Source organism: Nothobranchius furzeri, chromosome 9 (genome assembly GCF_043380555.1).
Source record: "Nothobranchius furzeri strain GRZ-AD chromosome 9, NfurGRZ-RIMD1, whole genome shotgun sequence".
Lineage (NCBI taxonomy): Eukaryota > Metazoa > Chordata > Actinopteri > Cyprinodontiformes > Nothobranchiidae > Nothobranchius > Nothobranchius furzeri.
In genome coordinates, this window is record NC_091749.1 from 63,790,539 (window position 1) to 63,813,586 (window position 23,048).

The 23,048-nt window shown below is 42.8% G+C and overlaps 1 protein-coding gene across 2 annotated transcripts in view; it reads right to left on the minus strand.

Moving 5' to 3' along the window:
* Positions 1-21,175, minus strand: part of igdcc3 (immunoglobulin superfamily, DCC subclass, member 3) — a 90,656-nt gene extending 69,481 nt beyond the window's left edge. For both annotated transcript variants that reach the window (XR_011521649.1, XM_015953154.3), the window contains exons 1-2: positions 20,761-21,175; positions 13,313-13,618 (exon numbers count right to left, since the gene is read on the minus strand). Coding sequence is in view for 1 of the 2 variants with exons in the window: in XM_015953154.3 (XP_015808640.3) it covers positions 13,313-13,618; positions 20,761-20,827 (373 nt within the window). In the remaining variant the exon portion in view is untranslated. The remainder of the gene's footprint in view (positions 1-13,312; positions 13,619-20,760) is intronic.
* Between the last annotated feature and the right edge of the window lie 1,873 nt (positions 21,176-23,048).

Here is a 23,048-nt window from a genome sequence, read left to right on the forward strand (position 1 = left end):
AGGAGGAGGAGGAGTCTAACCTGAATTACACAGCGTTAATTAAGAGGGAACAAAGTAAAACACCAGATCTGAACTCTGCTCTGCCTCCTCCAACCTTTAGTCTGGACTCTGCTCCGTCCCCCGTCACCTTTAACCTCTATTACTCAGGAATTCCTCCTGTGAGCCTTAGAAGCACGCAGAAGGAATTTTTTGGCCCCCTATTCATTTGTTTGTTTGAGGATAGCGAGGGTGGTCCGGAGACCAACACGGACTCCAACAACAGAGTCCCACTTTGGCCAACAGAAAGAGTCAGAATTAGAGAAACTGAGAGCCAAACAAAAGCTGCAAGTCAAAAAACTAAAAGCTGCTTTTTTAGGTCTGGAAAATGTAGTTTTCATTATTTTTTTAGCTCACTGTCAGTGAAAATACAGTCAGAAAAAATACAAATAAAAATTAAATGCTGTCAGGAAAATGAAATATATCCATTTGATTTAGAAAGTAACTTTAAATATGAATCCATCCAGTCAGAACAAAATATGAGACATTATAGAATGAAACTACTTCTGCCTGCATTCTTAGAAACAACATTCACAGTGGTGTTTAGATGCAAGGACCGCTTATATGAGAATTTTGAACATGTTTGGGAAATTTTCAGGACTAATTTCTCAAATTATTCCCAAAGTTGTCCAGTTGTCCAAGAAATGTCTTTGCGGTGGAGATTTAGTTCCTGAGTGTCAGAAAATGTGAGATAAGTGGGACCGTGGTGGCTCCAGAAAAGTTTTTCTGCATGTGCTAGGAAGGAGCTATTCTTTTTATTGAGGGTGCTATGAAGGAAGTGGTCATGCGTACCTATTGTTCTCTAAAACACCTTCAACACCAGCAGATACACATGCGTGCACAAAACCTCGACAACACCTGAAACAATCATTAACATACATCATAAACATATCAACAATCGCTGACTTTTCCATGAAATCATGAACACATACAGCCACACAGAAAACCATCTATAGTGTTGCAAGGTTAGCTAATGTTAGTGTTAGCATTTCCAGCGGCAAAACCCTCGACTGCTGCGGCGGTTGAGGGTTGACTCTCTTCATCCAGATCCGTAGCTTTTTGTGGGTCTGAGATCACTTCCAAAGACTCATTCGTTTCTGACTGAACCCGTGGAAATGTGGGCAACAAAAACCGATCCATTTTACCGCTAGCTCTACCTTTCACTCATTCACAGGTGGAAAATGAGGTCAAAGGTTAACATCAATTTCCTGTTTTGATTAAAATTTTTACTATCTATATGATAATTTACTGATTATTTTTGTTTTGTATGTTAAATTTTATCACATCCACAAGTTAAATTAAAATTAAATTGTAAAAAAAAATCTGATATTTACTTGGGGGTGCTATAGGGGTGCAATGACTAATCCAGGGGTAGCTATAGTGCCCCCTAGCGCCCCCCCTGGCGCCGCCACTGAAGTGAGACCGCAACGAGGGTTGGCAAGTTGTGAGAAACATGATAATAAAGGTGCAACTGCAAATGATTGAAACTAACTTGTGCACAAGTGAAGTACTTTGTGAATAAATTCCCAAATAAAAATTACAGTATTTGCTCCCTTGAGGCACAAGGTTTTTACCCACAATCCACTGCTGCATGGAAATTTTGAAAATAAGACAGAGCAATGGCTCAAGTGCCTTTCCAACTATTTTCAGCCACTTATCCGGGGTCGGGTCGCGGGAGCAGCAGCCTAAGCAGACTTCTCTCTCCCCAGCGCACTTGGGCTAGCTCCTCCAGGGGAATCCCAAGATATTCCCTGGCCAGCCGAGAGACATATGGCGCTTACACATTAGCGTCGGCATGGTTAGGGTTTGGTCGGGCGGGATGGCGTGAGCTTGGTCTCGAATGGGCGGTGTAGTGTTCACACATAAATCCAAAGGACTTCTCAGGAATGCAGAAAGCCCCGAGCCTGTGGGCGGCGCTTAATATGCGCGGGAAAGTTTGCGGTGTCCTCCATTAAAAGGTAAAAAAAAAGGCAGGTAGGAGCTGTGTTGCTTTTGGAGACTCTGAACCACATTATTTTATTACTTAGCTGTGTGTATCCTCATAATCTTGTGCCACACAAACACACACACACACACACACACACACACACACACACACACTGATTTCTCCCCTGAACGACTGTCTGTTCGCTGGGGCAAGAGCTCAGATGCGGAGAACAGGCGCGCGCACACACACAGAGCTATTCTCGTCTCCCATTCCCACTGATCGGCAGCTTCGTGCTACAGACAGAAGTTTGCTCCAAAGCATCCAGCATGAAAATGAATCGTGCATGCGGGAAACCCCCTGCTGGCTCATTCTTCTCGCAGATTGGAGGTAGTAGGCGTAATTTCAGCCGGCCAATCAGTCCGTAGTGTCGCCTCGGACCCAGTCTGACCACTGGGGTGAAGGACTGAGAAAAAGAGTCGCCTCGGCACCGAAAATGCGAATCTGACCTGCGTGTGAAACCAAATTCCAGTGCCATTCGGTATCTTTTGGGGCCATGCCGACGCTAATGTGTAAGTGCCAATAGTCCCTCCTAAAGGAAAATCTCTCCTGGGTCTTTCTTGAGGTCTCCTCCTGGCTGGCCGTGCCTGGAAAACCTCACCAGGGAGGAGTCCAGGAGGCATCCTAACCAGAAGCCAGAGCCACCTCAACTGGCTCCTCCCAACGTGGAGGAGCAGCAGTTCTACTCTGGGCCCCTCCCAGATGGCCGAGCTTCTCACCCTATCTCTAAGGGAGAGCCCAGACATCCTGCAGAGAAAATTTAAGTGCGCCTTTATAAATGTTTATTTTTAAGAGTAAGTATTGAAGTATTAAAGATTTTATAATTGTGCACATTTATGATTACAATCAATGTTTTTCTGTTGGAAAAATGCATTTCATGTCTGTTGAAAAAAAAATGCAGTACTGGTGTGTATTTTTGTACACAACATACCAGAGATTTAATCACCTATTGTTTTACTTTTTCAAGCAGGAAGTCGCAGAGATATGACGCAGCAGGGCTAGTTGATGACAAAATGCTTACTGTCCCATATAGTTATTCGCACACTTGCTTATTATGCACTTGAAGTCTTACACTTCCTCTAAGTGCACTTCGTAACGGACTGTAGGCTGTAGTGTTTGTATGCAGAGTCACGCCCATCTGCTTCCGATGTCGGTACAGGATCTGCTCGGGTGCAAAATCGGCTCGGGGTCCGTCGACTACCAATGACGTCAAAGTAGTTGATTGGCTGAGCATGAACCTTACGGAATTACGTAATCACGTTACGTTGTTATCACGTTACGTTGGTCCAGGAAAATCTTTCTGTTGGAAAGATGGACAACTTTTACAAAGAAATCCATCATTACCTCTTTGAAAATACACGTTTAGCATAGAGCTGCATGTATATCAGGCCGAACGATAAACTGCATGTGCAATTCAATTGCGATGTGACAAAAGGAGATTTTCTAATCGCAAAGGCTGCAATTTGGCAGCGAGTGGTTAGCGCAATGCTAATATACGTGGAAAAACCCATAGAAATGCTAATGCTAATATCACCGATTACATTATTACAAATTATGAATTAGAAACGTGCCAAATGATTACATTTGGAGTCTAATAGAAAGTAAAACTACCATCAATCAAATTAGTACAGACAGGCATTTTAGTAAAGCCAGAAAACTTTTAACTCCAGAGTTTTGGCTAGCAGCTATGAGCGTAACTGAACTACGCATGGACAAGACGTCAAAAACTCTAAACACAAAATACTTAAATAAACGGGACACACTTCTTTCCTGCAAATTCAATTTCACAGGTGTTGCTAATACCTATGGTCCTTCAAGGGATGTGCTCAAAGAGGAGTTCAACATTATGAATAAAATAGTGTTTTATTTTACAAATACCATTAAAAACACCAACGTACGTCTTAAGAAACATTATTTTAACAACGAAACTGCTAAATTCTTTCCAACAGTATAAAGATGTGTAGTGTATTTTGTCTGAGTGGGTTTGCCGTAATTTGACGTCATCGGCAGTCGAAGGACCCCGAGCCGATTTTGCACCCGAGCAGATCTTGTACCGACACCGGGTTCCCTACTCCCCAAAAAAATAAATGGGAGTCTATGAGCTGATAAAAGTTATTTTCTGAACCCGTTTGATGTGTGGGTTAGGGTCAGGTTGTGTGGATTTCAAATATGATGTCCATGAATTTTAAAAACACATTTTGATGCCAATAAAGTGATTTTTTAAGCAGGCAACATAAGTTATTTTAGGTTTTTTGTGAAAAAACGTGGAGAACTCCAAAATGCTCGTCTCATGTCATCAAACCAGACACAAAGAAGAGGAGAAGAAAAATGGCATCCTTCATTAAGGATGAAAGAAGGAGGATTAAACGTGGAGAAAGCCACCATAAACCTGGCCGTGTGGTAAGTAGCAGCTACGCTGCGGGAGAAGAGCTTCTGCAGCGACGTCATAGATGCGACTTCTGAATTGACCATTTACAAGCTAATAAATTCTAAATTACATGACAGACATCGCCAAAACACAATTATTTTTATTTAAATTAAAACAGAACATATGTGTGATTCAAAATTCCTTCTATAACCCCGTTTACGTGCATTCTTTTTTTCCTTTTGTTCAGGGGATCCACGGGCCGACCATAAGGGGAGGAGATTCAGGCTCCCAATAGGGGCTGGGCCAATGAGAAGACTATATCTAATAAGCGGGGGTGATGATGGGTACCGATGATTTGCAGCGCGTCTGTCTGGCCACTACTGAGCCGTGTGGCTCTGTTTTTTATAAGGAAATGCCATTGAGGAAACATTTTTTCGAAATATATATTGCCCTCTTTCTATTGTGCAGCTCTAACACACATGCACGCACACGTAGGCATGGGTACCGAACGCGGTACTTTTTAAGGCACCAACTGAATTCCATAGTACCGACTAAGTATCAATTCAAGTCATATGAAACAGTGCTTTTTTTGTTCCCGTGCTGCGCGCCGGCGCAAGAGCATAATGTCATCAGTCACTGTGGGCGAGCTGTAAACAAAACAGCATGGCAGACAGGAAGTGTTCTGAAGTTTGGGTCCACTTCACTAAATGGGATGGGTAACTGGGCGATGATTAAACCAGCAACAACAACCTAAGTGAGACATCATCATTTTAATCTGCTCCGGTAGGTAAATAAAATGTTTAAGATAACGTTAGCTTGATACTTTAGCTTCCGTTCAGCTAATGGTGCGTTCGCTTTCTCCTCAGAACTCCGAAATTCCGACTAGAAGAAAGCAATCGCGCTCTAAAGTTTGGCTTCACTTCACTAAATGCGATGGGTTATTGAGTGATGATGAAACCAGCAACAACGATCTGAGTATGAGGCATCTCAATCTGCTCCAGCAGCTAAATAAACAGTTTAAGATAACGTTAGCTTGATACTTTAGCTTCCGTTCAGCTAATGGTGCATTCGCTTTCTCCTCAGAACTCCGAAATTCCGACTAGAAGAAAGCAAACGCGCTCTAAAGTTTGGCTTCACTTCACTAAATGCGATGGGTTATTGAGTGATGATGAAACCAGCGACAACGATCTGAGTATGAGGCGTCTTTATCTGCTCCAGCAGCTAAATAAACAGTTTAAGATAACGTTAGCTTGGTATTTTAGCTAATGCTGCTAAAATGATGATACAATACAAACAGTTGTATGTTAATATCATGATATTTATAAAACATGGTTTTATATTGGGAAAATCATATATATTTAATTTAAAAAGTGATTTAAATAATTATTAAACACTCAAAAGTATCAAAAATTGGTACCGTTAAGTACCGGTATCGATTCGTATGTACTGGGAATTGGTACCACATTGATTCAGATGTCAAAGGTACCCATCCCTAGTGTTGACTGACTGAGAACAGCTGAGATCATTGATGCAGGTGTACAGATGAACTGAGTTAATATAAGATTAATATGAGGCACAGAGAGGAATCAAGATTAAAGCAAAAAAGTCACTTGTTAGAAATATATTACACCCAAAACCAGACACTGTGACAGCCAGCGAGATCCTGATTAAATAAAAATAATATTAAAACCCAGCGTGCCTGGGGAAATGCTGCAGGTATTTCTATCGCTGAGCTGCTTTACCACTCCAGCTCACTCCAATTCAGCTTCCCTTCCTCCTCAGCAGCTTCATTCGTGATTTCATTTGTGGCGCTGTTTACACAGGCAGGTATTTTTAGAGCTTAAGAGTGCCCGTTCTGCTCCACACGGCAGCTCAGCCCTCACACTTTGAAGCAGGTAAGAGAGGATAGACATACAGCTCCTCTTTCACTTCCACGGCTGAATTCTTCACATCACACCTGAAGATCCAAGCACGCAGACAGTCCATGTGTCGCTGATTTTTTACCATTTTCTATTAATCAAATTAAACCTAAATATTAAAACTCAGCAAAACAAGAAAAGGCTGATTGCCTCCTTTGGTTTCCCACCAAGCAACATTATCACTTCTCTTCCAAAACATAAGGGGTAATGAATACTTTTAATTAATATTTGATTAGCAATTAACTGAGTGGAATGACTTTTAATTAGGTTGAACATTTTTCTCCGAAGCCTGATTTTAATTTACATGCAGTTGTGCTTCGCAATATAAAGACACACAGCAGAGTGAGACAATAAGACTGCAGCATGAGATCCCTCTGTGATTTTCCACAGCTCCAAGGTCAATGATGTGTCATCTTCAAGAATAATTGAGATTCACTGTACTCCTTCCCCCTCAGGAGAGTGGAGACAACTTTGAGCATTTGTCAATAAAAACATCCAGAAGTGTCTTAAAGGTTTTCCAGTTTTGTTGTTTATTCCGCTTCATGAACAGCAAAACTGCCCTTGGAGGACAAACCATAAATCCGAGGTGTCCTAAATCAGTTTCTCAGTTCAGAAATTAAAAGATTTTGATTTTATCCTAAAAGCCATCTGAAAATATCATTAGCTCCAAGAACATGGGGGCTTTTGGTCAGTGAAATCTGAGAATGTACATTAAACTCCTGTCAGTTTTATTTATATAACACTTTATACTGGGGCTGCATCACATTGCTTTACATAAATAGCAAAAAGAGAAAGCAAGAAAGTGTTCAAAGACTATAAAATACATAAAAACGGTACGGAAAGCTCAAGAACAAAAGTATACAATAATAATTGGTGTAATTACACAGCATAGGTCAGAGCTGTCAACCCACCTTGTTGCTACAGGAAAATAAAAATCAGAAAAAAGGCCCATTTGTTTCCCCTCAATCCTTCAGACTCACAAACAGATGGAGGTGTGCTCACCACACAGTAGGAGGGAGCAATCCGGGTCAACATCCGCTCTTAAACCTGTCCCCCGGTAGAAATAGGCTAGGTCATAAGCCGTGTCCACATGCACCGATACTCCGGGACAATTTCCAGAGTGGAATAACAATGAGAGGGATGACGTGAGCTAAAAGAGGCTCAACAATACCGATAATTAGGAATATGTGGCATAAAACGGCAAGAAAATGTGACTCTTGCTTAAGAGCACACGATAAACGCTGTCAGCAGTGCTCCAGAGGCGAACCGTTGTGCACATAATCCCAACTCTGCAGGAATGAAGAAAAGCAAATATCAGCTCATGTTTAAATGTCTAAACTATATTTGACCAATCAATGTGACAAGAGAGATGATTTTCTTCATAAGGGAAGGAAGGAGAAGAGAAGGGGTGGTGGATGGGTGGGGGGGTGGGTGGGGGATTGGCTGGCAGACAAAGAAAGCCGCGATGAGATGCAGGGATGGAGCTCCAGCAATCACCCAGTCAGGAGGCCATGAAAAGGGTGGAGGCAGAGGGGTCGGAGTGTGATGGAGAGCCGCCGTCTGAACATGCGAGCTCTCTCACCACAAACAAGCGCTCTCGTGTAATCTAACATGAACTCCACATAAATCAACCCTCGCTAACTGCTGACTGAGTACCAGCTCAGGGTGAACGATCCACACAGCTTTAAAAGTCACACGCTGTAACTATCAGGCATCTCATCACTTTTCTTTAAATGTTTCTCTTTAGGGAATGAAAAGTGCACATATAAGAGGCGTGTTTTCTCTCACTTACTCTTATCAGTCATGCGGGTTGTCCGTTACAGCAGTAAAACAGTCCCCCAGATTAAAACAAGGCGTGGTGTAATCTACAAACGAAGCGAGATGGATATCACAGTGATGAGGCTTGTTTAACTGTTTGAGTTTTCAGAATTGCACGTTCGGCCTCTGAAAACGATCCACGTGGTCGGCCGCGGTCTTGCTGTCTGAACGTGAAGAAGGATTTCATGACGGAGCTCCAACTCATGCCAATTAATTTCTCACAGGCAAAAGCAAGTCAAGCTATTTTGTAACAGGGGGGGCTTTTGTGATGCGTTGCCTGGTGACGCAGGTTTGCCATGGGGGAGGGGCACCGGCTCCATCCACTGTACCGGGCTCGTCACTCATATGAATGATGAAAAGCTTCCTGAACCTGAGCTAATGAGGCAGTCCTAAGGAAAAGGAGGAAAGAGGGACAGAAAGAGAGAGAAAGAAAGAGGGAGCCGTAAAAGAGATACGATTTGGGCAGAGTAAAGTGTTTCCAAGACGGAGAGGTGATTTAAACGGACAGCAGGGAGTCGGTCCAACACCAGCCACCAACAGTGAGCTCGCACAAACGCTTGTCAAGCAAATAAAAAGTGAAATTTACACAGGGCGATGGTGTGAAGGCTCTGTCCACTGGGGGGGCTATAAAGAGGCTTTAGTAACCACACCACCCATTGCATCACAGTGGTACAAGTCAGGGTGTTGTAGGAGGAACCATAATACAGCAGCAGCCCTCAAAGAGCACGGGCATGAACAAACACTCTGAAAAGAAGACAAACAAACTCTTGGCTAAGACGTTTAGGGAGAGGGCTGCTTCGTTTAGATCACGCTGTCTGAAAAATACAAAAGTTAAACGGATGGGTCCTGAATTATTATTGTTCAAAATTCTGGATTTAAAAGACCCACAACTGGCTAAATATGTGTAGTTCAACAACAAATCATCCATTTAACTCATTCTATCACCAACTAAAACTTCAAAAGATCAACAGACTGATCAAAAGGAAAACGTGTGTGGACTGGCTGAAGCTACAGGACGCTATCCTTGAAGAACAGTGAGGAATTTAGTAAAAAGTCACCTATAAATACATAAAAACACACCAACTAAAGTCCTTCTGCATTAGATGACACTACACACAAAAATACAAAGAGTGAGAAACAACCAAGAGTTCTAATAAAGCCTCTTTAAAGGAACATGTCTGTGTTTTGGTGTAAAACTTCAAATGATGCCTTCCCTAATGCTGAAGGGCCTCAGATCAGAGAAATAGAGTTCATGTTATGGTGGACTAATAAGCTAATGGCTAGTTCAGGGTGGGCCGCAGCAAACGTTTCATTTTAAATTAGCCCCAATATCTAAAATGTATTCGAAAAAATACGTATAGGCTTCATCTAAACGTTTAAGTTCATATTGTGTTTTTCTATTTAGGAATTATGATTATTTAAAAATGTAAATGTCCCCAACAGCAGCAGCATCTTTTACTTCCAGAGCATCCAGGGTTCAAGTCCATCATGGATAAAATCTATATATTCTTGCAGAAAAATTCATGTAATGCAAAACTATAAATGTAATAAATTTAGGGAGATGGGTGCAGATTTAATACAACACCAATCCTCAGTTTCATCAGTCCTGTAGGATGTAAAGTACTTAATATTTATACAGAACCATACCAAACTATCCCCCATAAAGCTTAAATATCATCAAATAGGTCAAATAAATTAGTGAATAAAAGATGTACCACCAAAACAAATGTTCTAGTTTCACTTGTTCCTTTAAAGGTTCCCTGGAAGATTGTTTACCTTCTCCGCTGGACTGTAGGAGAGTGTATCGGAGTGATAAATCATTCCATGCTTCGACAAACAGACTGTTCTGCACAGCCAAAAAGGTCAGAGGTCCAAGGTCAGAGTGCCACTCGCAGTAATCCTCTAGTAATCCTAATCAATACACGTCGAAACGAGGTTAGAAACAGCAAGAAAGGTTGAGCTGGAGTGGAAATCTTCTACAACAAGACAAAACCATGGCTGGGTTTGCATCTACGAGTTAATTCATTACACATGCATTCAGTCACCCATTGCTTTTAATACCTTTGGTTTTGCTCAGTTTAAAGGTGCAAGATGTAAGAATGGCATCCTGTGGTGACATGTGGTTACTCTAAGCAAAAGTTTTACTTTTAACACTCTGGGGTGTTTTACGGTAGGAGCACTTACTACACTTTTTACGGCAGTATGTCTCTGGCTTTAGAGGAAGTGTGTTTGTTTGCCGTGTTGCTGTTAGCTTGACTCATTATTCACTTCAAACATACATTTCACTTTAACATCAAGTTGGTCTTTGGAAAAAGTAGCTAGAGATATTTTTAGAGCTGACTATTTGCTCTAAAATTCACCGTTAGCATTTTTAGCTCAACATTAGCTTCTAGCCTGCGTCACCCGATATTAAAAGAATACAAAAAGATGCCGTGGCTTCTTAGGGGGTCCAAGAAATAACTTCTGGGTCACTTCTGTTTACTGCCTTCAGGTTTTTAAATGATTCTGAAGCTTTTTGCCTGCCGGTGTTGAATTACAAATGACGGAGATGCTGCGTTAGCTCGATGTAGATTCAGTGATCTCACAAACTCGCAGAGTGTAAACAGTATCTACGCCCTTCTGTCATTTTTTTATTCACAAGGAGAAACATGGACAACCCATCCAGCTAACTGACAATAAAATGTGTTTCAATGTAACTTTCCTTCCATCACGATTAAGACATTAAACTGTTTTATGTATTTCGCTGTAGAATTCTTAGATATTGCTTCTTTAAAAATGACTAATGTATTCAAGTTGCAAATTCCATCTGCTCAATACATCATTCAGAACCACTGGGATGGATATCTATTATTGAAAGACCTCACTGATGTCAAAGTGGACCGCTGCATTAGCAATCTGGTTCTTTATACTCACTTTGTAGTCTTGATGTCTGAAAAAACATCCTCTTTCCTTCCTATTGGAAAGTGTAGCTGTGTTTAAGGTGGACAATGATAACCTCTCAGTGATGTCTGCAGCATTCAAAGAGATTTACAATTTTTGCAAATATCAGATGAAACTTGTGAATACTTTAAAGATGGAAGTACACTTTTTTTTCTGGGATGATCACATTTACGTTTGCATAGCAGACTTGATCCTTCCCCTGAGGCCATATGTTCCTGGTTTTCACCCGAAATGGAAGCACCCCAGATCCAAACTCCAAAAGGTTGCACAGACCAGCCACTGAGCTGAAGAGATGTTTCCTGTCGATCACTGACACATGCGCACTAACCTTCATACCCCTGCAGAGTAGAAAAGCTACACCATCCACAATAGCACAGCAGTACTCTGTCTACACGGTCTAGGAATCAACAGGTTTCTGTGGGCTTTAATCCATCCCTGTGTTAGAGAACATATCTTCAGCTCTGCACAGAGTGGAAGAGTGCGTCATCTCTAAAGCTGCTGGTAGACGGTGAATCCCTGATGCTTTTGATTTCGAGCAAGATAAGAAATGCAGAAACAAGCGAGGCAGACGGAGCGTCTGATTATCTCACAATGAGGTGAAAGAAAGAAGGAAAGATGAACCGCAGCAACAATGCTGGGAACTTAATGAGGAACTAGGATGTCTTCTAACAAAGAGTTTGGTAGTCAGGCTGGAGAAAATGCATTTTGATGCTTCCACCAGTGAGTGGGTTGCTAAGTTGCCTGCAGCTTATTGCGCTCTCACAAAGCAGCTGGGAGAGTCTCAGCGTGAGCGCTTGTTAATGCAGCATTCAAAGGCTTAGATTTCTAAGTAGCACTGGAGACGAGCATCAGAAAGTTCATTACACTCAGAGAGTCGTATTAAAATATTCCAATGACGACGCAGTCAGAGACGTATTAAATGCATTTACATGCACAGCGGTGCACAGTCGACTGGGATCGGACTAAAATGTGATTACTGGAAACAGTGTTTTAATTACATTGTTCACATTTGTAAAGGTAACAGATCACAAATGAACACAACCAGGGAGTGGCCCTGACTCCTTTTGGCTGAAATCAACGCAAAACTGTTTAATTAACAATAAAAGAATATTATGAAAATGACTCCTACAAGGGCGGTTAGGGTCAATTTCTTAGCCTGGCCTGCCACTCGTCCTCTGTTTAATTCTGCACAGAGAAATAGTCTGGGAACTCTCCTATTCAACCAACCCCACCCCCTGAGAATTCTAACCGCCAATCAGCGCTGAGTAGCATACATCACACACCAAAACGCCAAGTTTGTCGACCATGGCGACTGAAGCGGCGTTCGCTGCGCCTCTTTCCTCTATTCTAAATGACTTGGACACGTCTTTAAAAGAAGTAGAAGCACTAAAAGCCTTTCTTCTAAAGAAGGATGTTGGCGCTGTTGCCAGTCGCCATTTTCAACTACAGCTGAAAAACTAAAGCGTCGCGGACGTCACACACGGCGACGCTCAGTTTCTCATAAACAACAAAGACAGCGGCAGAGTTCGCTGCGGCTCTTTCCTCTGTTCTAAATGACTTGAATGTCTTTAAAACCACAACAAGTAGAAGCGCTAAAAGCCTTCCTTCTAAAGAAAACATGTTTGCGCTGTCGCCAGACGCCATTTTGTTTTTTTACTACAGCTAAAAAAAAAAACTACAGCGTCGTGCGGTACAGTCAGCATTTCTGTCTTTTTTGTGATTGGTTATTTTTGAGCTGCCTAGTCCCGCCCCTCATGTGCCTCTCTGCCTGTGAGTTACCAGACTCTTCCTCTGTGCAGAATTAAACAGAGGACGAGTCTGGCAGGCCAGGCTGCAAGTTCCCATTCTGGCAATTTTTATTTGAATGTTTTTAACGTTTTAGGAGTTAATAAGCAAACAAAGTACCACCTCCAATGGAAACAGATGATAACCTTAAAAAATCCAGATATGTTAGTGTTGATTATTCATACATGTACACGCTACACTCACACACCCATCAGATGCACAAAATCCAGCTAAAAGCCCTCTTAAATTAGCATAGATATCATAATAATACTCTTCTGTCTGTGGTGCATTCACATTAATATCACTGTTAGCGTGTTTTTTTAAATTAAACAGAGTTCATCTGCTGATACCAGAATGCAGTCGTATTTTAATTAAACTATAACTGAACATGTTTTTATTCAAATTAAAAGTAACGTGTCCCACTACAAAAACACAGCCTCTATAACCCACAAAGGAACTTACTGGCTGCCTGGATGCGGGCTTTTCGGCTCACCACCCGCCCAAACGAATTCTGGGCCATGCACTCGTAGTCGCCCTCGTCCGACGAGCCGTCTGACTTGGTCTTCTGGAAGTGAGCGACGAGGAGCGAGCCGTTGATGAAGGTGGTGTGATGGCGGTCCTGAGGTACGAGCAGGCCGTCGTGCCTCCACTGTGTGGTGATGGGGGGGATGCCGTCCACCTGGCAGTGGAGCATCAGCGGCTGCTCCTGAACAGCAATGATGTCACTGGGCTCCAGCTTGAAAGAGAGCTCGGCTCCACTCATCACACCTGAACAGACACAGTGACAGGTGTAAACATGGAGCCCCTCCCGTGTGCTATGGTTCAGGTCAAATAAATAAATGAAAGAGAAGTCTGATTGCGGGTAAATAAAACTTTTCTGTGTTTTAAAAAGAACTAAAAGATGGAATTAGAACTTCAACACAGCAAGAACACACCAAAGATGTTTAAAGAAGTCTGATTGGTTTCCATGATCAAATGCCTCTCGTAAAAGCGACATGAGCATCTCTGTTGTTCCCATTCTGCACACACCGGTAACCACGACATCACCAGACTGAGTCTCACTGGCCTTAAATTGATTTTTTTTATAAACACAAATGATACCTGAGAGAGCTGCTTCCTATTCATTAGAATAATGTCTCTATTGATCCTTTAATATCCTGCAAATTCATGTTTCAATGCAGTTCATTGGTCTCAGTATCCAACAGCACAGTGTGATGCCCTTGCAAAGAGCATCGAATTCTCTTCAGAGGGTCATCTCCAGGATTAGCAGCAATTTTTCTACAGGATTCAAGCATCAGCACAGAAAGGTGTCGGAATAGAAGCTCAAAAGGACATTCAGGAGCAAAACCGGGGCATCTGGCTTTGGGTTAGCCAATAAGCCAACAGAAAGAGGTACAAAAATAAAGAGATGTGTTCTTGTTATCCATCCATCCATCCATCCATCTTCTGAACCCTCTTCGTCCACGCAGGGTCGTGGGGGGGGGGGGGGGGGGGGGGGGGGGGGGGGGCTGGTGCCTATCTCCAACGGTCAACGGGCAAACAGGCGGGGTACACCCTGGACAGAGCCAGTCCATGACAGGGCAACATAGAGACACACAGGACAAACACTCATGCACACACACACACACTCCCACCTAAGGACAATTTAGACGGACCAATTAACCTAACAGTCATGCTTTTGGACTGTGGGAGGAAGCCGGAGTACCCGGAGAGAATGACTAACCACTGCGCCACTGCGCAGCCCTTCTTGTTATTCAATTCAATTCAAAAATACTTTATTAATCCCAGAGGGAAATTGATTAAGGTTAAGGTTCTTTAACACAAAACAGAATGGTTTATCAGATTTGGCTTTATTAAAATGTGTATTTTCATCATTTGCCCTCATATTTACAGCTAATTGAATGGATCTATATTAACTCTTTTGTTCATTTATCATCAGTGACCGCCATTCAAGGTCATCCTGAACTTCAGCGAGAACAGAGATGATTCTAGTTTTCATTTCACCCCCTGAAACAAATGAAAATGCTCTTTATGTGCTCGTGGCTGCCCACCAGGCCTTGCACTTGATGAATAAAAAGCCTTGACTGAGCTAGCTGCAGGCTGCACTCACAGGGGAATTCATGTCTCCTCAAACTTCAGCACGTCGCACCTTTGGACTGTTGTATTTAACCAGTGGCGCTAACTTTGACACCACGACCATCATGTTTTAATGTTCACCTTTAAACACTAAATGCTGCTGCTGTTAGAAACTCCCAGAAGGGTTTGCTTGTTTGTGGAGATGCTTCTGGTTTGTGACCATGTGATACTCAGTGTTTGGGGTTTTTTTGATGGGGGGGGGGGTCCAAACATAAAAGAGGAGCTGAGCATGCTCTCCTGGTATCGTGTTTCAGCTGCTGATGGTCTGAGCACTGCCAGTCGCTGCCCCAGGCCATGGAATCTGGTGGGACGGGCTAGAGGTGGGCTGAGGAAGGGGAGGCGAGGCACCGGGGTCAAAACCTCTGGCCTCATCCCCCAAATTCCAGGAGCAAAACAGGACCAGACGGACTTTAGACTGGCTCACCCCCTCCACGAGGATCACGTATCAAGAACAATATACAGAAACTCTTCCTCTTCCTCCAATTAATGATCTATGTCCTTTCCGTGCCTCCCCTCCCTTCCCCCTTTTCTCCCTCAGTGAGCACCATAAGTGAAATGGCCCTGAGACCACAGAGACATCAGTGCTACCATTTGTGAAAAACTAGGGGGGTGGTGTTTGAGAAATATTTAACCCTTAGCTGGCAGGCCAGGATCCTCCGGCCTCTCCAAATGACGCTGACCTCAGAGCTCCGTCTACTTTGGTCCAACACAGATCATGTTTTGACACAGGAAGCAACCAGGAGGAAACACACAGAAGCCCTGCTGCAATCCCACCACACATGGGGAGTGTTTATTTATCCCAGCATGAACAAATCTCAGAAAGGATCTCATGCAAACAAAGTGATTCATGAGCAAAAAAAAAAAATACATAAATACGTCCTTTGCATGTTTATGGCTGATTTATGCATTTTAATTTGCAGCCTTCAAAGCTGACATGTTTTCAATAAGTAGAGCAGCTCAGACTTTCATTTGTTAGGCTGTCATTCATTAGAAGGTGATTAAATAACTTTAATGATTTTTGCATTCAACAAAAACCAGAGTATTTTCCTTTAGCGAGGCAAATCTGACGATGTTTGCCTTTCGTTGCCCTGATGCATAAAGCGTGTCGCCCGAGTGACCAGCTAATGCAATTCTGATCTACGTGTGGCTGGAAGGTCACAAGCAACAGTGAGAGAAATGTCAGAGAAAATGATACTGAGCACAGTAGCTAATTAGAAGGCAGACGCGATGAGATGCGGGAGACAGGAAAACAATAAAAAAAGGTCATTTGTGAATGTGGAGAATCTACAGGTGTGCTGACAGAGATCTGGAGTCCAGCTGTGGAAACAAACGGCATGAGATCCCACCAAAAATACACTCTCGTGGGCAGAAACCTGCACAATCTCTTCATGAAGGCACGAGAATTTAAGATCACTGAGTAGCACAGAGACAAGGGTCAGCTACGTGTTGAAGATGCTAACTACTGACAGGATCTACCGCTGCAGAAAACACATCAGCTCCAAACAAACTGACAGAGAGAGCCAGAGATGCTCCACTGGCTTCAGGGTTAGAGTTTTATGGGTTACTGACACGGCCCATTTGCATCATGTCACCTGATGGCCATGCAATATCAGTGTTCAAGAACGAATGATGCCACTCCGAGGTTAGAGGTATAATATACTGTATTTAACCCCACCACATATAAGGGTTCATTTCAAAATGAAAAATAAGGGGTTTGTGGAAAATTTGAAAAATAAAAATAAAATGAAAAAAAAATATTTCTAAGCCTCATATTAAAATATTAATAAAGAAACTGAAACATAAAGATCTTTTTTATATTTGTTTTGGGCCTGTTGAAGCAACTAGCACTCACTAACAATTATTTCAAGGGTTTTTACTTCCAGACTCCTAACTTTCAAGGTGATGAGTAAAAAAAATAAATAAATAAAATTAAAGTTTTCAGCTAATTATATTTCTTTTAGAAAAAAGCCCAAGTTAGCAAAAACCCTCACCGCTAGAGCTCGTTAAGACCTGGAAATCACATAAAAAAGTTGAATTGGTGAATCTTTACTTTTCCCATAAATGACTTCATGATGCTTAGATCGTATCAGACTAGGTTGACTCAAACATGTAGCATAACATTAAACAGAACAACATTAAAGCAAAAGGGAGCCTAAGCCCCGCCCATCTACTGCTGGACCATGGGTTCACAGAAAAACTAAATAATGGGATGAAGCTCTGACCTTCAGCTCTTGCTGGGTAGGTTCGCGGCCGAATGTGAAGCGGCTGGGATGAGGATCAGCACCTCCAAATCTGAGACCATGGTTCTCGACCGGAAAAGGGTGGCTTGCCAACTCCGGGTCGGGGGAGAGGTCCTACCTCAAGTGGAGGAGTTTAAGTATCTCGGGGTCTTGTTCACGAGTGAGGGTAGGAGGGATCGGGAGATCGACAGGCGGATTGGTTCAGCATCTGCAGTGATGCGGACGCTGAGCCGATCTGTCGTGGGGAAGAGGGAGCTGAGCCAGAAAGCCAGGCTCTCGATTTACCGGTCGATCTACGTCCCAATCCTCACCTATGGTCATGAGCTTTGGGTAACGACCGAAAGAACGAGATCGCGGATACAAGCGGCCGAAATGAGTTTCCTCCGTTGGGTGGCTGGGCTCAGCCTTAGAGATAGGGTGAGGAGCTCGGACATTCGGGAGGGACTCGGAGTAGAACCGCTGCTCCTCCGGATCGAAAGGAGTCAGTTGAGGTGGTTTGGGCATCTGGTCAGGATGCCTCCTGGACGCCTCCCTGGGGAGGGGTTTCGGGCATGTCCTGCCGGCAGGAGGCCCCCGGGTCGACCCAGGACACGTTGGAGAGGTTACATCTCCAATCTGGTCCGGGAACGCCTTGGGGTCCTGCCGGAGGAGCTGGTGGACAAGGCCGGGGAGAGGACGGCCTGGAGCTCCCTAATTGGGATGCTGCCCCCGCGACCCGGACCCGGATAAGCGGAGGAAGACGAAGACGAAGACTAAATAATGGGGCTATAAAAGCTATTTCCTAATCCCGTTTATTATGTGCCATGGATTTCACACCTGATGTCTGTGAAAGATGCATTTTAATGCCCAGAAAGTGCTTATTTTTGAACATGAGGAAAAGTTATTTTAGGTTCTGTGAGAAAAATCGTTCAGGACTACAAATGCGCATCACCACGCGGACGTAACTGAACCAGCCACGAACAAAAGCAGAGGGAGAAGGGCTGGAAGTTTAACGGACTTCAAATCTTTCCTTCAGGAGGAAGGAACCACAATAAATCTGGCCATGTGGTAAGTAGCAGCTCCGCTAGGGGAGAGGAGACTCTGCGGTGATGCCATTTACGTATATCTGATTTGTAGCGTGCTAATTACAACATTTAACAAACTGATGAATGTTACGGAACTGGCGTGGTCGAAACACCCATCATTACTTTTCATTTAAACGTGTGTGTGGTCCAGGGCGTAAGGCAAAGCGGATTAGAAAATAGCTCTTTTAGCTCCGTTGACTTACATTCATTTTTTCCTTCTTCCGGGGGCCCATGATCCGACTGGAAAGGGAGGAGACTTAGGCTCCCTGTTGGTTAGCTTTTAGGATTTAAAAACAATCTTTTGTAGTTTTTTTGTATTTTTTGTTACCCATTAGTTAAAGTGATCTCTCTGGTTCCTCATTATTAAAACTAAGACATGATTTTAAAATCTTGCATTTCTGCAGGACGTGTGGAAATCATCCCGCATGCATAGAGATGCACCGATACCAATATTGGTAAAAGTCAACCGATACCAATGCAGTCGCCTGAAAGTGGCTTCACTGTAACGTGTCGTTTCTGTTCACCTAATATTTTAGTTTTGTGATAATTTCTATGAATATATTTTATTTTTTATCTACTTCACACTTTTTTTTCCTGTTGAAAGCAGAGAATAAAATAAAACATGTATTGTAATGCATTGCATTTTTTTTTGTGTGTGGTAGAAGTATTGGTATCAGCAAATACTCAGATCCAAGTATTGGTATCGTATCGATTTGGAAAAAAGTGCTTCTGCTGCATCCCTACATTTAAGTGCACGTAGAGCCGAAATAAACTGTGTTTAAAGAATCTCTGAGCCTTCGCAGCAACTCTTACTTCAGATCAGGTGCATGAATCACTCAGCGGAGAGCCTCGGGTTTACACAGGCCATTTAAATGAGCAGATGAATGAACAACTTCATTTCTTTTATATGAAGTCAATAGTTTTAAGCTAAAAAGCAATGCTTATTCTTTTTCCAGAGGGAAAACAATGCATGCCGTATTGATATTTACATTCTGTTTATTGGCTATGGCTTGATTAATTATTAATCAATATTCTTCTGTACTTGCAACCTTACACTGCCTCACACTCTCAGTTTCTATTGAGCCCTTGTTTGGGTTGCAACAGCAGAAGTGCAGATCACAACAAAGCAGCGGAGATAAAGATTATAGAAGTGAAACGCAACACATGGATGCTGGGGAATAAAAGTGGGCCAGCTGTTTCTCCGCTTAGCGCTGCCAATCATGTGTGCATTAGAGACCTTTTCTTCAAAGACAACAACTTTAATCCTGAAATACTAAATGCAGCTTGGATTAAAATGAAGGAGAGCTACCTGGCAGGAGCCAAAACAGACAGCTTCTTGTGCTTAAACCAGCCAAAGGGTGTGTTTTTATTCTCATCATTTTGACTCAAGTTGATTTCTTGTGATGTTTTTATTTGGAATTAAGAGTTTTGTGATTGAATGTTCTTCGTCTCTGTTATCAACGGTGTTTCAAATGCCATAAAAGTGTTTTTATCTCCACCTAATCTACTCTTGGAGGCAGAGCTGCACTTGAAAGGGCTTCATTTCTTCTCTACCATGAGCCGATTGGAATTGCATCCATCACAGAGCTGAGTGTACGAGTGTGTGTGTGCGTGTGTGTTTTTGTCAGTGTTTGTTCCTAGAGTCCTCTGAGCAAACATGTTATGAACCAGCAGCCTCTATGATGCCAGCCTTTGTGGGTCCCTGTGTGGTATGCTTTTTGCAAATACTCAATACACTCTCCAGCCTTTGAATTAGGGGCCCCCACATAGAGGGAGAGAAAGTGACTGTCATGAGGAACAAAGGGATGGAGGGGGAAATTTGAAAAGGAGTAGAGGGACAGCCTTGACATTTAATCTGTACAAATATTCTCCCCAGCAGGCAATAACCACAGTCTTTTAATCTATTCTCAGAGCAATAACCACTGTCATTTTACCCAGCCACGGGGTGGTGTACTCTAATGACTGACCAGTCAATAAATCCATCTACTTTTGGAGTCCCCTGACATGACATGAAACTCATGGGAGAGCTCTTTTAATGTTCACTCAGAAACAACGTGGAATAAATGACTTTCCTGACTGGTTCCTACAAAAAAAAAACACACACACACACACAATGAAAGCAGCAGGGACAAAAAACACCCAACCATGTGCAATCCTGCAAAAATTAAATATGAAAACAAGCTGAAGAAACCACGTGGCTACCAGAGCGCTGCACATAAAGCCCAATCTGGATTTAAGTGTATGTGGGTATAAATGCAGAATGCACGCAAATTTGCACGAAAGACAATCAACATGGCTGTGCGCAAGACTCCGGCGCTGGACTTCACACACCGAGCAGAGAGCGGCCAAGTTCAGGGTCGCACACAGCGACCCTGACGCTGGTAGCAGCGTACAGCACGCTCCAGAGAGCAGCAGGCTGACGCGTTCACATCCACCCATGCACTCAGTGATCAAGGTGATGCAGGCTTACCGATCAATGCCTTGAGGAGAATCCCCCAAAAAGTCTGAACCAGGCGGCGGCGCCTTGTGGATGCCATTGAAACGCACAGAAATAGTCCAGCACGCGTAAAATAGGCTAATGCAAACAAGAAGGTGGAAGAGAAATGTGAGCAAGCCTAAATCCAGACACAGACTTGGGACGCACTGTGCTACAGTTTAGAGGTTTGGTCCGGTCCAACAAGCTCTCGCCATTTTAACCATCAATGCGGAGAAACGCCGCCAGCATCCCAGTCTCTGTATCCTCCTCACACACTCGGCTGTATCTCAAACACTGCCTCTGTGCGCCTCTCCCTCTCCCTCTGAATCTTCCTGTGACACACACACACACACACACACACACACACACACACACAGAGCGAGAGATAGAGAGATAGATAGAGAGAGAGAGAGAGAGAGAGAGAGAGAGAGAGAGAGAGAGAGAGAGAGAGAGAGAGAGAGAGAGAGAGAGAGACTGCTCTCGTAACAAAAGAGCCGCTACTGACTGTTTCGCTCACTCCGCTTGAGAAACCTACAAAAGCAGCGTGATTTTTGCAGCCAGCGGTATTTACTCCTGCAGGCTGGTGTTTGAAAGAATCTACATGACGTCACTAATATGGACGGTTTACGATAACAAGAAACGAAAGAGCATATAATGCAATTCTCATCGTGTTTTTAAATTGCACAATAAGGACAAAAATGAAACTGCATGCACGAATAAATAAATAAATAAATAAATAATAAAGCCGTATTGCCCTTTATCCGTTTTAACTTCGTTTATTTTCCATCGATGACAGTTAAACCCTAAAGTGTGAACCTGTACGAGGAGGACTTGTTTCATGTTTACAAGCTGATGGTTCTGCACACGTCGGCCAAATACCGGGAGGACCCCTGGCACTCAACTACAACAAAGCACGTGCTGTTAAACGCTGCTCGAGCGACACCTAGCGGACATTTAGCGCATCCCTCTAACACAGCCAACAGCTGACCTGATAGATAGGTCGCTCTCCATGTGTCTGACACAAGGTGTGGACAGGATTTTTGGAGCATATCATTAAGCTGAGTTGTGTCTTTCTGTCCAACCACGAATTGAGACCCATTTTAAAAGCTCCTCCTTTAATTGTTTAATCAGTTTGATGTCTCAGTTTTCTGTCATTTATTATTGAGCTGTTATTTTTCTAAAGGATTTTATTCATCACCTTGTTGTTGTATCTGTTTGCACACACAAGAATGCATCTGGATCATTCCTTCTGCATGGAAGAGGCTGCAGGAAAACTGGAAATGAACTGAGTTTATCTCCTTGACTACATTTAAAACCAGACTGAGAGCCCGTGAGACGGATTTCCTGTGTTCTGTAATTTAGTACATAACATGTCTATGGAGCTGCTGCCTCTTGGCCAGGACTCCCTTGAAAATGAGGGTTTTAATCTCAATGGGGCCTTCCTGGTTAAAAAAATAAATACATAAAATAAACGAATAAATAAAATTTCCACAACCATCAATTTAACTAATGTCCTTCAGGATCATGAGCACACATCTATTTAAAGAGGGCCTTCCCTCATATTTGTAATACATTTGCAGTGGTCTCAGAATGAGTGCCTTGAAAATTGTACTCAGAAAAAAAAAGTTCCGGTGCACCTGTTTCAGCACGGAGAAATCAGCCAGAGGAAAAAGTAGCTTCAGATGACAGAATGTTGGGTCTCATTTCCTGATATTTGGATAGCTCGCCTCTGATTGGATAACAGCAACACATCTCTACCACTGACTATGTTTGCGCTGCAACTTTGATGTTTTATCTCCACAAATAACACAAGCCTGAAGGAATTCTGCTGTGTGGTGGAGTTGCGAATGCTAACGGTTAGCTTCTACTAGCTAAGATGTTCTCTGCTGTTTCCAGGACGCTAAACCAACAACAGCCTTCCCGTTGTGAGTCAAGATGGGTGAGTTCATGAATGTCAAGTGACATTGTGACGTAGATCAATCAGGATTTCACTTCCTAGAATTTCACTGTCTATTTCCTATTAGAAGCTAATGCAGGAGATAGGTGGAGGAGACTATTTTCATGTTCAGCCTGCCTGAAAAACTCAGAGTGACCGATTAAAAGCAGAAATAATTTACCATTTTACCATAATCTTTAAAAAAATGTTTTTTTTGGTGAACCACACCTTTAAACGTATTTGGTCACTTTCTAATTTCATTCTTTTCTGTTTGTTTGACGCTTGAGTAAAAGTGTTTAATTCCATTATTATTAAATAAAATTACCTTTTCAAATATTTGAAAATT